Here is a 15,908-nt window from a genome sequence, read left to right as displayed (position 1 = left end):
AGTCATTAAGGTCACTGAAAAGGAGACACATCTTTTCACATGGTTTTCTGCCCTGGCCCGTGTAACTGTATGTAATCACAACATTTTATTAGAGCTCTCTTTTCATTATAGATGTTGAAATCAGATTTCATATACAGAGGTAAGACAATCCTTCAGCTAGTGGTTTGTCTTTCATTTTACAGGAAATGTGGGCGGTGGGGTCATTTGGGCACAGAAACATGAATGTCAATCCTCCACTCCCGTCCATACCTCCTAAGACGAGAGCATGAATGTCAATGAGCTATAAGTATGACAGCCCACATGTCTTCTGTGAGATGTGATGCTTCATTGAAACGTATTCTTTATTTTTCCAAGAAGAGCTTCGATCAGGCAGTGAGGTGACCGAGCCCACACGTGTTCAGAGCCGGCCCTTACGCATGCACCTGCCGCTCACTGGGTCCATTAGCGCCTCCTCGGGGAAAGAGCTTTATTCCCTTGAGGAGATGCCTACACGTGTGACCATGCAGGCTATTTTTATGTTGTTTGTTTCTTTCTTTGGGTTTTTTTTCAACATATTCCTTTGATGAGGTTCCTTCAGCCTTGGTTTGGAAGCCTTCAGTGCTTATGCCTGTTGCCATCTGCTGATTCTTTCCTCAATGTTGTTTACGGGTTCAAGAGAATTAAAAATAATGGAAGGTTCATGTTAAAAAGGCAGTGAGGGACTGCTAGTGAGATGACAAGCTAGCTAATGAAAACCTTCACAACTAGACTGTGCAGTTCTTGTAACTTTCAACATAGGTTACTATAGTACCTTACGCCCCGAGGGATTTTTGCAGTTCCTACTCTTTTTTTCTCGTGTTTGAACAAAGCAGATTTAGGGATTATTAAGTTCCTCTGACCGCAGTTCCTATAACTCTCTCAGCTCCTACTTCAGGGCAGGGTCTTTCGCATGGGAACCCTTAGTGCTAAACTCACTGTCAAACCTGCATTCACAGCCATGCAGTCTTTAAAATCCAACGCAACGGAGGGACGGATAAACATTACTCATGTCCCACTTTTGCTAAAATACTTCGGGAACTCTGGTGGGAGAGTAGGCTAGTTAGTAAAACTGATTTAGAAGTGGACTGTTCCTATAACTAAGTTCCTCTAACTACTTGGTCTGAAAGAGACTATTGTCTACAATCTTATTCTGAGATTGAGCTACTTTTCTACCTTCTTACAAAAAAAGTAGGCCTATTCAATTTATGGTTGACACTCACTGCACTCACTGATGAAGCATATAAGCTATGTTGGTGAATGAAAGGACTGACATGACTGATTCTCGAATTAAGCACATTTAAGAACAAGAATAAGAACAGAATAGGCCTACACCCATTTCGTTCCGTTAAAATTCTAATTAGATCGGTAGTTTTATTTCGATCAAGGTGTTCATATCATATGTGTCATATTTATTCCGATGTAGCCGTTATTATGATTCTAATCTGAATAGGAGTGTCCATGTAAGCCCACCTAGTCAAAACAATAGCAAAGGGCTAAAGAGGACTTGCACAATGATTCAAAAAGTCGAACAAGAGTGCCAAAAAGTTATGCACAGTTATAAAGTCTGATTTTGAAACATTTCTGTATTTCTATCCAGTATACAGACAAATGAGCAAAGAATGCAAACAACTTTTTTCTCTCTTTAGTTTGACAGTAAGACAGATGTATTTTAACTGCTTCAAAAACTCTTTGGATATATTTAAACAATGGCTTTGAGCCCAGATAGATGTTGGCATGCATGTTGACAGTAGATTCTCCTTAAGTCTGAATCACGAACATGCAAAACAAAAAACATGTCCATTCCAATTCCATATTTTGAATAGTAATAGTGACTGCAGTCATAAACTGTCACCACAGCAATTTGCATTCACTATTGTAACACATTAGTAACATACAAAAGTTTAAAACATTGACGTGTCAGAGCTCTCTTCTAACAGGGAATATTGCATGCCACTGGAGATCCCATAGAACTGGTCCCATTTGAACAGGCTGGATGACATGAAAGAGGAGGGTGTGGAGGTTCTGAGGGAGTTGTGTCCATTGCGACTGCTGACCAGAATTATTAGTTCATCGGCATTGTCAGAAAGAATTTTTCATTATTCCCTGCTTCAAAGAGTTTGAGGTGCCCTTAGTGTTATGTATTATTAAGATGATGTGTTTGAACATTGTTTTCTTTGAAATGGTACCCTGGACATCAGAGCTTTACCAAGATGAATTACTACATGAAAGTGGACATCCTGTTGATCATCATCAATTTATGATAATCTGTCTTCAATATTGTCTTTTTTAGACCTAACTAATCCAGTGAGACGCAGTGTCTATTTTTATGCATTTTACAAAAGAGTGGATGGTAGGCCTAGTACATTGTTACACTGTGTTGTCTTCACAGATTAGTTAGTCTCATCTTGTCAGCTGGAATCAGGCAGTCTCAGCTGGTACCCCCCCCCCCCCCCCCCATTTTCACTCGTTCTCTTTCTGAGAGTTTTATAAGTTTTGATTTGCCTTTCTCTTAAGTTTCGTAGACAGTAAGACAGTAAGATGTATTTTAACTGCTTCAAAGAACCCTGTGCATTGATACCGATCAGCCATAAAATGACCACGGATAGATTAAGTGAATAATAACGCTTATTATTAAATAAATCATAAATAAAAAAAAAGAAAGAACAGTATATGACAGCTATATGCCTTGTTTGCTCAGAAGTGGGTGTTTGCTCTTTGTGGAATTGTGGGATACATTTCAAATGCTTTATTTCTTTCTTCCTGTTTTTGGTAACTTATCAACCTATCCTTGTGGAATAGTGGAATATTACTAAAAACTACAGGATAGTAAGAGCTGAACTGTTGATTTATCCAATTTCCACCACCACTAAAAAAGTGGGCCGGTCTTGGGCATGAAACACCAGGATGCACTATGGGAAAAGGGCAAGCTGGCGGACACAGTGTGATGCTTTGGCCAATTGTCTGCTTTCTGCTGGGAAACCTATTGCCATTCATGTGGATGCTCCTTTGACATGTACCACCAAGCATTATTGCAGACTATGTGCAATAATGCTCCTTGTGTGTGTCCTTTAATGGAAACAGTATGGCAGTGGCCTCTTCCAGTTGGATAATGCACCCTGCCAAGAAGCAAATGGTTCAGGAATGGTTTGAGGAACATAACAGGTTCAGGGTGATGACTTGGCCTCCAAATTCCCCAGATCTCAATCCAATCAAGAATCTGTGTGGAATGTGGAGGCACCAATTACAGGACTTAAAGGATCTGCTGCTAATGCCAGATCGTCAAAAGGGGTACCCACACAATATTACACAGGTCATTATAATGTTATGGCTGATCTGTGTATTTGAACAATGGCCAGTGTTGAGCCCAGATAGATGCTGACCAAGTGCCTGTCATTAGTCTCTCCTTGGGTCTGAATCATGAACATGCATGGTAATCAGGTCCGGAGTGTGGCCACTTTTCAGCCCGGGAGTTTCATGCCCAAGACCGGCCCACTTTTCTAGTGGTGGTGGAAATTGGATAAATCAACAGTTCAGCTCTTACTATCCTGTAGTTTTTAGTAATATTCCACTATTCCACAAGGATAGGTTGATAAGTTACCAAAAACAGGAAGAAAGAAATAAAGCATTTGAAATGTATCCCACAATTCCACAAAGAGGCATACTGAATTTACATGTTTTTCTGCATGGGTAGCTATCATATTGTTGTTTGGTGATTTACTCCTTTACTACACCCACTTCTGAGCAAACAAGGCATATAGCTGTCATATACTGTTCTTTCTTTTTTATTATTATTTATGATTTATTTGTGGGATTTTGAGTATAACAGATACATATTACACCTCATCCATGAAGTGAAATTAATACAAAGATTAATTTTGTGAAACAAGGTACTAACAATGAAACAGTTTAAAATGAAATGAAGTGCATCCTTTATCCATTGAGAGTGAGAAGGGGAGGAAGGGCTTTTCCATCGCAAGAGAATGGCACGTCTTGCTAGCAGTGTGAGAAAGGCAACAAGCTCAGCAAAATAGGACGGCAGTGAGAGGCCAATGGGTAGGACACCAAACAGGGCTATACTGTTCTTTCTTACAGTAAATAATGATTCTTTCTTACATTAAATAACAACATTTCATATTAATTCATATGGTTTACTCTATTGTCCTCTCTAGCCCAGATAGCAAAATCAGATTGTCAGATAGCGGACCACTGGTGGAATGCTGCCGGTGGCGTGCCACTTGTGGTCCGCCGTTGGACCACCATCTCTTTAAATTGAACTTGTCATGAATATTAAGAAAAGTTAATAAAAATGATATATGGAGTATAACTGAACAAATGAAAACGATTTTAGACCAATAGTGGCAACATATTGGGCCATTTGTATGCAACCCGCCAGAGAACCGATGAGCAAATGCCAGCGGACCGCGAGCTATGCCCAGGGATGGATTACTGCAGGGGCCTACCGGGCCCAGGCCCAGGGGCCCAAGAGGTCAGGGGCCCTGAAGCCCAAGCCTTTGCATGGAATCATTGCCTTAATATCAACAAATCAGGATGTAGGCTATGAATCTGATTTAATTAAAGTATTGGCCATCCCCAAAATGCACCAAAATATAGGAAATCACATCAAACAAATTAAAAAATGTCTGGGGGAAGTCTAGGGGATGTGGGATCATCTGGTTGAGAGTGTAAGTGATTGGAACGCCGGCAGGAAAAATCAGAGTGAGTGTGGTGAATGTTTGTTGTATAGTCCAAGGGAAATGTATGAGAGTGAGTGAATGCGTGCATGAATGTATGTCGTGAGCCTGAGTCTATGTGTGTGTCTGGTTCGGGAGAGAGAGAGAGAGCAAGTTGGTCTGGCTTTTAAAGCCCATTTGCGCACAGGTGTGTCTTAATTGGCAATCAAGCACTCTGCCGTCTCCAGCCAGCCAAGGCTCCGCGGTAGACAGCCAGAGACAGAGAGGGTCGTAACAGGACCCAACCAACTCTTCTTGGGAGGGAAGAACAACAACCCATGCAGAGGCTGCGGTGTTAGGCATAGAATGCGGAACGTGTGTATGGCCTACTTTAGAGAAGATAAATTAATATGGCAATATTTTCCCCTCGACCGGCCCAAAAGTGAAGCGGCCCACCGGGAATTCTCCTGATTCCCCCGATTACCCACTCCGGGCCTGATGGTAATGGCATGGTAATTGTTATGGTGTCAGTTAAGGTGAGCATCTGAATGTAATTCACCCTTCTGAGAAATGATTGGCCCAGCAGATGCTCATTACTGGTTCTGCAGTGTGTTCATTAATGTGTTTTCTGCCCACATAACATGAACAGAGTTTGTTGTTGTTGTTCAGACAGCAGCACTAAGGTTTTATGAGGTTTCCTTATAAGTTATGCACACTTTTAAGTATACAGTTTTATATTTTTTTAAGATATTGTTACGGCCCAGGCTCGTGTGGGCAGCAAACATGAAATGGAGGCCAAGACCAAATGCAATTTCAATACTTAAGTTTATTTACTAACAGGAAAACTGTGTCTGTGGGATATTAGGGCTACTGGTTGCAGTTGTAAAGATGGAAATGCCTGCAATGACGGAGTAGGGTTTGAAAGAATGGATGTGTGAGCTGATGGGAAAGAGAAAAGCGTGTGTGCAAATGAGTGGATGTTGAGTGTCTGGATGTGGTGAATGAAAGTCTCGATGTGTGTCTGCGTACAAGAGTTAGAATGTCAGAAAGAGTCCCCCCAGCCAAATGAGGCTGATCCTCAGGCTTATATAGACACGCCCACTCCAGGTGCAATCAGTCAATTAACAACCCTAATCGATGCATTGGCCTCTACACAGACAGCAGGGGGAGCAGAGGGTCGTCACAATATGCAAAAAGAGACATAGAATTAAAGTTTTCTTTTTCATATAAAATAATGCACACAATATTTTTCATATGTTAAACAGCTCTAAGATGAGCATTTTTATGAAAGACAGACTGCTGTTTCCAATGGCACAGTCACAAAAATGACTGTGTGTATCAGGGGCGGAGCCAGACATTGTAAACAGTCGGGGCTTAGCCCATTTTTTTTTTTTTTAAATAACCCCTTAAATAATGACTTTTAGTGAATTTTGTGTAAACTAATGGACACATTGAGACTTAAAAAATGTGAAACTAACATTCAACAGATTCAAGGTATCTGACTGGCACACTGTGTAAAATTATAGTTTTGGGTCTTTCAAGAGGCAATATCTGTTCATATCTGTTTAGCATGTACTTAGTTAATTAAGCGTTTCTTATGGTTTGTATATTATAGTATTTGTTTATTTTCATTAGGCTATTGTTTGATATGACATTATTGTTTATTATTGCTATTCTCCTTCTTCCTCTTCCCTGATCTCATCTGTGTGACAAATATATAGAATATCTTATACTATAATATACATAATATTATACAGCATGGCCAGTCATCATGATACAAGGGTATTTTAGAAGGAATGCATTATCATCTTGACATAGGCGTTTCTAAATTATATTAATTTTGTAATTTAGCAAGATTATTCATAGGTTTCATCAGGTCCCTTTACACAGGTGCATAAAATCAAGCACCTAGATTATGAATGCAGACTGCATGGATTAACACACTTATGGAAAGTCCCCTTTCCTCTCAATATATCATTGTAATGTTTTTTTTTAGTTAATAATTAGTTAGGCAGCCAAAACAACATAACATGACTTTTATATTTATGTGGACTCTTGGATTATAAGATCTGTGGTGGTGGATAGGATATCAACAAGGTTTTAAGGTAGGCTAACAGTTAACATTCTTTTGTGCAACATATGACACTGAAAAGTTGACATGGGCAGATAACTGTTAATGGGTTTTTCTGACATTTCAAAACAGTGTAGCCTAATTTATTACAAGACGAGGATCACTTTGTTTTGGGAGCTGGAATTTCTTATTCTGCAGTAGGCTTAGCTAGCCTATGAGAGTACTGAATTTGCCTTTTCCGCCGACGAACGAGGACATTTAACGTTAACGTTAAGCATTTAGAACTAGGGAGCTAGCCAAGTAGCCTAGCCTGCCTAACTGACTGAAAGCTCTTAACGTGAAATCACCAACCTGAAACAACACCATCCGTCAGTTCACTGGGCGATGCTGTTGCTTGAACGGAGCTGGGTGGTCTTTTGAAAAACTTTCTAATATCCATAACGTTTCAACAACATGTACACAAAGTGTTTTATCACAGACTGTAAAAGTGACAGACTTCTGACAGAGGTTTTTTGGAACACCGAAGCCATGACGTACTGTAGCGTTGTCAAGGCAGCATTTTCACTGGATCTAAACAAATCAATCTAACCATTGAAATCACCATAGCGGATAGCCCAGAGACCTGGCATAGATGGTGTAGCAAGTCAAATTATTTTTCAATATTGGGCTTTGAAAATAAGGGATATATTTCCTCAGTAATAGAGCATTTTGTGACATTTATAGAGAAACCGAGGGGAAGTTATATTGGAAATAAGAGTTACCAGGAATTTAAAACACTAAAAAAAGATTCGGGGCTTTTGAAAAAAGATTCGGGGCTTAAGCCCCCTAAGCCACCCCCTAGCTCCGCCACTGGTGTGTATAAGGTCTTCTTTGAGATGCCAGCACTCTGTGTTATTCTCACTAAAAGTGGCATGCTTACATTCACTAATGATCCTTTCCCTTGTCAATCTGAACCTATGGAGTGTGAGAGAGAGAGATAAAAAAGAGAGAGAGAGAGAGAGAGAGAGATCAGCAGCTTACATAACTCCAATCAGACGTATTTCACTTCAGCGCGGCTCCTCTGACAGTCACAGTGTAAGCGCAATCTCCTTCCACCACAAAGCCCTTTTGAAGATGTTCTACCATGCATCCTGCTGGGAGAGAGTGAGTGAGTGTGTAGGTGTGTGTGTGTGTGTGTGTGTGTGTGTTGGGCGGGGGGGTGTTGGGGGTAGGGGAGATCAAAAGAAGAGGCATCATTACGTCAGAATTGGCACTAGAGCTTATCTATCAACAGCATTCATAAAGGGGCTAATGACTGTGGCAATCATGTTCACTATGGTGGGAACAGCAGAGGGATGCTTTGGGAATGCTAATGTCTAAAATAGAAATGGAAGTTTACCCAAACAGATATCATGTTTTACTCTCCAAATGCACTGTCCTGGGCACAACTGCATGGAGCCCATGTAAATAACACCAATGGTAGGATTTAGAGGGGGAAAGTAACTGGGGAAATGTACAACTTGAGGCATTTTCATTTGAAACGTATTCACACAGGCATGGCTTATATTACACTTCTCTGCTTGAGCGTTCATGTTCAAGGGGCACAGAGAGAAAAGCTTGACAAGAGTGGGGTTAAGATACAGAAAAGTCAATACATATTTGTCAAATATACTTGGTTGCTTTTGAAGCAAGTCTGTGTAGTCTACATTTTAGTTGAACTCTTTGTGGTTCCGAGCCATTCTATAGCTCTAGAGTAAGTAAAGAATTGACATAAAAACAAAAGCTCATTTCACATGTACATTTAGAGAGATTGTATGAAAATACCCCTGTCTCCATTTTCAGATGTAATACCTCTTATTGCCCTACAGAGAATAAATAAAATAAATATCACTGTGTGATAATTATTAATAATATTCATCATAAATTTTACAGTATTGTACTCCACATATCAACAGTGCAATCTAATTGTACAATTATTTACTGTATGATTACATTCCATGCCATTGTATGTAGAATACCACTGAAGTTTACATGCATGTAGGAAAAGAAAGACTTGCTGAAAACGTAATTTCTCACTGTTAAGTTTGAAATGGTATATGGTTAATGTTGAATGTCCCTGTACAGCGCTAAGACACTGCATTTGCTAGCACAGCCATAGTTAAATAAGAGATAGATCATGTCCAAATATTTACCCTGTAGCCACTGAGAATAGCAGCGGGTTGTAGTGTGCATGTCAAGGCGTCCATTTTTGACACTCAACACAAAAGGCTGTGCAACATTTCTTGGGAATAAGCCAAAACCAAATATTCCTGATGTACAGACAAGGACCCTCACAAAAGCATACAGTAGGAGCCTTTCAAAAGCTTAGAACAAACTGATTTAAGGGCCGGGACAACAAACCTGGGTACGGCATGGCACAGTGGCCAAAACATAATTAGGTTTCATTTGGTTTGGATGACAATTACTGCAGCTTTTGTAAAATACAGTTGCATTGTATTGCCGAGAATATGTACTGTATATATGAAGATCATGCAAGACAATAGCTTACTGTGTTGACAAGTGCAGTCTCTGACCTTCCAGAGCAGCTGATGCGAACACTTAATGAATCTCTGAAGCAAATGAGGAAACAAACACTAAAGAGACATGACGGAAGCTTTTAAGGAAACCTCTTGTTGACAAAGCAATCATTGAGGACATCATCATAAGCCCTGGTGACAAGACAAACATATTAAGCATTAAGGTCTATAAATCCTGCCAAAATCCTATAACCGCACTACAGTAATAATAGTAAAAAAAACAATATTACGTTTTTCATAAAAAACAACAACATTTGTGACAAACAACAACCACAGCTGTGTTTTGGCACTGACTCATTACCTTGACTGTCTGGCGTGCTGGTCTGTTAGAACAGTTGAGTCTATTGTCGCTGCAGCTGCTGTCCTGGCGTTGGCTAGATAAACCAGATGACCAGGGACACGTACGCAGCAGTGTTGCGCGGGTTTGGTCACAAGCGGCACGCGGTCGCCCGATATTTTAATCAACCCGACCGCAACTCGGACCGCGAATATTAATTAGGACAAAATGATACCCGACCCGCGATCCGACCCGCTTATTTACAAAAGGTGTGCTTTTGGTTATAGCCTGCATGCAGTGTGACAGTTTTGGCCATTTCTGTAAATAAAACTAATTTATTTGCGAAACTTTATGCAGTAGAACTAACTACACGCAGTAGGCATGCAGGACATTTGCGCAGGAGAGAGAATGAGAATAAGAGCGCAAGCACGCACGCAACCACCAAGGATTAGAACACTAGGATAAGATTTGAAGGCCATGGACATCTTACATACATCTTTCTTTCGAAAACAGAAATGGTGAGGCAAGGTAGGCAAGAGACATTGCTGGTCAAAACGTTAGCGTAAGAACTGGTTTATAATGCTGAATGAAGCACAAAGCTTTACTAAAGCACATCCACTGTTTAAAGTCACAAACACAACGAACTAAGGTAACTTTTATGCATGCGCGAACCTATACATACCGGTAGATATGGCTGTGTAGTCTGTGCCATAACATTTATTCCTGCAGGCTGCCCGTTTTGCTTCTTTACTGTTGACTTTACTGTATTGATGCTTTACTGTATTGATGCTAGCCTTCTCGTGATTTTCTAAGTAGGCCTATTTGTAGAAAATATATATTTAATTAATTTTAACTGACCCGTCCGCAAATGACCCGAATATCATTAAAATATTTTGTTTATGACTCATAACCGCGGGTGACCGCGGTCATCCGCAGGCAACCGCTTAATTTCGGGCAGACCGCGCAACACTGGTACGCAGTAAGGAAATGCTGTGTTCACTCCAGCCTGACATCTCCTACTGTACACTGTCTTAAAGGACGCAAGGGTTTGGAAGGGATTGGATGCCTGCTTAGGCCACACAATAAATGAGTCAGTTTTAGCTGTCATTAGTGGAGAACTTGCTATCTCAGTTCAAGGTACAGCCAGTGATTAAGTTCAATTCGTCAGTTACCATAAAACTCCAAATAATAGCCCGGGCTTTTATTTTCCCAAATCGCCAAACTGGACCGGCTAGTATTAGAGACAGGCGTCTATGTGAGACAGGCCTTTAATTCCCTTTACACAAAACTTTTCCTCTGCAAAGATGGAAAATATTATCGAATTCATTATTTCAAACACACTGAATGTCTACCTATATGACTAGGCTATCTGATGACAATTACGGATCATCATTTATTTAGTGTTGAGATGTTGTTCATTGAGTGAGATACAGTAAGATCCAAATAGCTGGGATAGCCAGAACAGATGAAACACATTTTAATTAAAAGTAATCTACAAAGAGATCATATCACACTGAAAGCTCATATTTTGTCACTAGCAAATAGCCTATATCGGTCCTTTGTCAAATACAATTGCATTATCAGCTCTGACCAAAACCGTTCAGGAATTATTTATGCAAAAGTGGAACGTGCTTAATGTTTCATTCTACCTCCTTTTCGGCAGGAATAAACAGCATGAGAGAGCATGAACCATACTGTTTCTCCCGTTTTGTATTTGCCAAATTTGACAACAGTCTACATTCAAATCATAGCCTACTTCCAGGCGCATGGGAACATATTTTTGACCAGGGGTGCTGAATAACAAAATCACAAAAAATCATGGATGTCCGACGATTTCTCCCCCAGCATATGATTCGAATTTAGACAGCTAAATACGCTTTTTCACCGCCGTGTATGAGTAGGTCTAAGAGTGAGAAGTTTTATAATGCCCTGGGCAGCCACATTCCACTGCAACTATGCGCAACACTTGCCACTCCGACTCATCAATAAAAACTGTGCGCGCACACACCAGTCCCATAGAAGCGCACTTGACTTTACATCATTAATCTATTTCAGTAGGTTATATAGCCAGAGAATGTCCGTAGACGGGCTCTGGTATAGCCTAGTCTAAGGTAAATTCCTTTTCTGACTTCTTTCTCTTTATCGCCATGGCATTTAGAATAAAGAATAACATACGCGAACCGTTCTGGTTTTGTTGCCAGCATAAAAACAAGCTTACCATCGGCCTATCCGCAAATTAACACAAGGGATGAATTGAACGATGACGGACATATAGGCATAGTTCATATTGGGGAAAAAAGTTATAGCTACAATTTGGAACTCTAGCTTTTCCCCACCGCAGCCTTTTAATGCCATCTAATCATAACGTGCGCAGTCTGCGCCATACTTACCCAAATCACACCCAAGATTCGCAACGAGATAAGCAGCAACTTGATGCAACATTCTAAAAACTTGCAACTGTGACCAGACATGTGAATGCTTTGCGACGGCTTGTAACGACGTGCAACATCTAATTCACACTGCTGTAACCTCCTTTCTGTAATGGTTTCGTGTCATTGCAAATCTTGAAAACAGATGATCTGACGGGTTTTAGAACATTAAATACAACCCGAAACTAAAAAACAGACCAGGCCTCTACTGGAGATCGGCCTTTAACCCAAACCTGTAGCCACGCCAGGCGTTTATAACTGGGCGATTATTTGAATTTTTACGGTATGTCATATTGCATGTTCTTATATATCATTTGTTTATTGCAACCTATTGCCTGAAGCAATGAATACTGATCTCATGGATTTAATACCTCCAATATAATAGTAATATTTACAAAGTCAAAATTGTATTCATTAATTTTATGGTCTTACAGAATCAAGGCATGAAATGATGAACTGTAAAAGACTACACACAACAGCAAAATCTTATGATAGTGACTGTGGACAACCCATGTTTATCCATGCGTTGGATGTGAGATAGATAATATGCCTCCTTCCTGCCATCCTGTCCGTGAGAGCCGGCAGAGGAAGAAAGGGACAGAGAGTGGCAGGTCTGTCAGGTGATTGTTTGGAGCCAGGAATGATTACTCTCCCTCCATTTGAGAAAGGTCACAGCTGGGAGAGTAAGATGTCTGACACACAAGGGATGATTATATGAGAGGCAGAACTATAAAGTACAGACCCTGCACTTTCCACTCTCCCTCCTTCCACTGTCATTACACACCTTGCTCTCTACACCTTTTCATTGTTGTGTATAAAATCATGAGCATCTGTAGCCTTTTATATAAAGCATTCATAAAAGTGACAGTCTCAACAGTCCAACAGTCATTTGAGCCCAGGCTGTTGAATGACCTGAGGAATGTCAGTACAAATTCATTGATTGTCTTGTCTTGTCATCACGTACCACATTTACCTCTTAATTAATTCTGGCATGCTGGCTTAACTTATGGTATTGTGACCCGACAGAATCTTAACAGTCATTGTTCAGCTTTTTGGAAATTTTAGCAATTTCTGTTTCCCTCTTTAAACCTTTCATTTTATTTTATTTAAAATAGGCTATTATTGACTGAAAAGACAAAACATCATGCTAAAAGCAGTGAAGATGTCTGATGTAAAACCTTTTATGAGGAATGTCTGAAGGGATCACATTTTATCTTAGGAATATATGATACAGTGAAAATGAATCACCCTTCTTGACTTATTTTCAAAGAATCTAACGTGAAAGAATTAAACCAGACATTGAATAAAGGTGAATTTATGCTACTCACATAATTACTTCAGGATACAATACTGAAAGTAAAATGTCCTCTTTAGAAGTGCTACATTTTCAAAATCATGCCCCGGTGTTTTATGTGAATGTTATGGATGCATTGATGTGATTGATGTTTAAAGTATTCATTGTGTGTCTGCCATGTCATATCACTTGAAATGTACCACATGGATTTCATAATTGAGTTGACTGAAGACAATGAGGCAAAGTATTTAATGAACATAAGAAGTAAGAGCAAAAACATGTGGCACAATATACAGTTTGAATATTAAATATCTGAAGGTATCATCATATTCATATCATATTACATAATTGAACTGTGGTGGAGATATACATCTCAAAATGTCACTGCCAATTAAAATGATAGAAGCACAAGTAATTTAAGCATTTTTTCCACCACTGCTCAGCCGGTTGCCATGCATTAGCATAAGTAGTGGAAAGTCTAGCCTGCTTAATAGAAGCATTGGGATATTTTACACAAAGTCGATGCACACTGTTGAAAACGTTTCATTCTCAACATGATTTGAACTAACCAGGCGCTATTTACAGCACTTTCATACTCATTCAAACACATCATAGTGCATATTACATTTGCAAAAACACTTTTCCGAGGGAGTCTGCAATGTCTGTTCATGATTGTTCGAATCAATTGTAGAGCACTGGCTCACCTAGTGTCCGATACGCTCTTCAGGCTCATGTAAAGTGTGCTGACTACGGTTGCTTCATCTGGGTTAGACTCCTTACCGCTCCTTTGACCCGTACACAGAAGTGCCATGATCCGTCTAGGAAACTTCCCACTGAAGAGGAGATAGATGCAAGGGTTGGCACAGCTGTTCAGACTGGACAATAGCATGAGGATGGTAAAGACCGCACCTGGAAAAAATAACACGTGATGCATTAAAATGCGCATTGCTTTCACATACACTTCAATCAGTCTTAACATCTGAACACTTCAATCAGTCTTAACATCCGACCAGAGCCATTACAGATTCGACAAAAATGTACCAGAACCACAGTAGCCTATGAGTACTGTCTTTAAGTGGCTTTAAATATTTTTCTTACTTTCAGTCGGTGCGTCATCGTCCCAAACTGACCACAGCTGAACTGTAAAGAATGGGGACCAACAGAGAATGTAGGCAAGCACTATCACAACAGTCATTTTCACAGTTTTAATCCTTGCTTTAGACACTCCAGCGACACTGCTGGCTCTGGACGGCAGTGGCTGCTTGATGACATCCTCTTCGTTCTGGTGCGTCTTCATGTAGAGGTTTATCTGAATTGCTCTACAAATGCGCACCTGGCACACAACAACAGTCATTATGGGCAACACGAAAATTACTAAAGTTGTCCATGTTATGTATGTCTTCAGTCCCCATGGTCGTATGAAGTCAGCCCAGCACTCGAAAACCCCAGGAGCAATCTCAACTTGGGAGAAGATAAAGATCTGAGGGAGGCTTCCGATAAGAGCGATTCCCCATGCGATGCAGACGGGGACGTTCCATCGCGCACGGCGTCTCTGGAAAGTTACCATGGGATTGCAGATGGCTTGGTAGCGGTCAATAGTCATCACAACGATCATGTAAGTAGAGGCGAACATGCCGACCACCTGAAGGTACTTCACCAACCGGCATAACATGTCAGGGCCGCTGAATCTGTCGGTGATATCCCACATTAGTTGAGGGCACACCTGGAAAAAAGTGACGACAAGATCCGCCAAGCACAAATGAAAGACGAATACACGCATTCGAGACATTTGCTTTCTTCTCTTCCACAGAACCAAGAGGAGTCCGAAGTTCAGCACTGCTGCGCAGAGGAAGATTATGCTCAAAATAGCTATTTCAACTCGCGCAAGACTTTCATCTCGCGGCGTATCAAGGCTAGTTTCCTTTTTGAAACTGGAATTTGTCTCATTTGACGTGAATAAAGACATTTTCCTTTTTATCATTTAAGATAACTTGGAAGTTTGAAATAATTTACTCTACATCCTCAGTAGCTTACAGTTGCACACAACGTGTCGAGCGAAGAAAAAAAACTGTCTACATTGTAAAATATTTAAAAATTCTGGAGGGGAAAAGTTTACTAGATTACGCGCGAAGCCGCCGTGCGGTGAAGTGAGAGTATAAAGTTGCGGGTTATGTTTTTATCCTTGGCACATCGTAGGAGGAGCTTTCCTTCAGCACACAGGCATTCAGAATCAGCACACATCACCTTCCCTCCTAGACGAGCTGGGAAGCCTCACTGGCGTTTTGGAAGTGCAAGCTAAGCTTACAGTTATCAAAACAATAAAAATGCAGACCCTGTGAGATGAGAAGAGAGATAGAAAAAAATACATTTAATTAACTGTATAATGATTATTGGAAAGCAGGGATATCACTTGTATTGAAAGACAGGGGGGGCTTAGCCCCCTGGGTTGTAGATAATTTGTGTGCATAGAGCCCACCGAAAAAAACTCATCACACCTTAAAAGGGCTTCAATGAATTGATATTAACAGGGACACCATGCCAGTAGTTTTCACTCTGGCAATATTGCTGATTATATTGCTAATTATAACAACAGT

General features: G+C 40.4%; 1 protein-coding gene across 1 annotated transcript; it reads right to left on the bottom strand.

Moving 5' to 3' along the window:
- Positions 1–13,603: 13,603 nt before the first annotated feature.
- avpr2b.1 (arginine vasopressin receptor 2b, tandem duplicate, 1) lies at positions 13,604–15,402 on the bottom strand. Its single transcript, XM_076267507.1, has 2 exons — positions 14,413–15,402; positions 13,604–14,223 (listed from the first exon to the last, which is right to left on the bottom strand). Exons 1-2 carry the CDS (start codon positions 15,293–15,295, stop codon positions 14,015–14,017), a joined length of 1,092 nt encoding a protein of 363 aa, XP_076123622.1. The 5' UTR covers positions 15,296–15,402; the 3' UTR covers positions 13,604–14,014.
- Between the last annotated feature and the right edge of the window lie 506 nt (positions 15,403–15,908).

This window comes from Alosa pseudoharengus, unplaced genomic scaffold (genome assembly GCF_046254945.1).
Source record: "Alosa pseudoharengus isolate Yale_2024_CS ecotype anadromous, Long Island Sound unplaced genomic scaffold, YU_APseudo_1.1 YU_APseudo_1.1_scf_5, whole genome shotgun sequence".
NCBI classification, from domain to species: Eukaryota; Metazoa; Chordata; class Actinopteri; order Clupeiformes; family Clupeidae; genus Alosa; species Alosa pseudoharengus.
The sequence above is the reverse complement of the archived record's forward strand: the minus strand, read 5'-3'. Positions and strand labels throughout refer to the sequence as shown.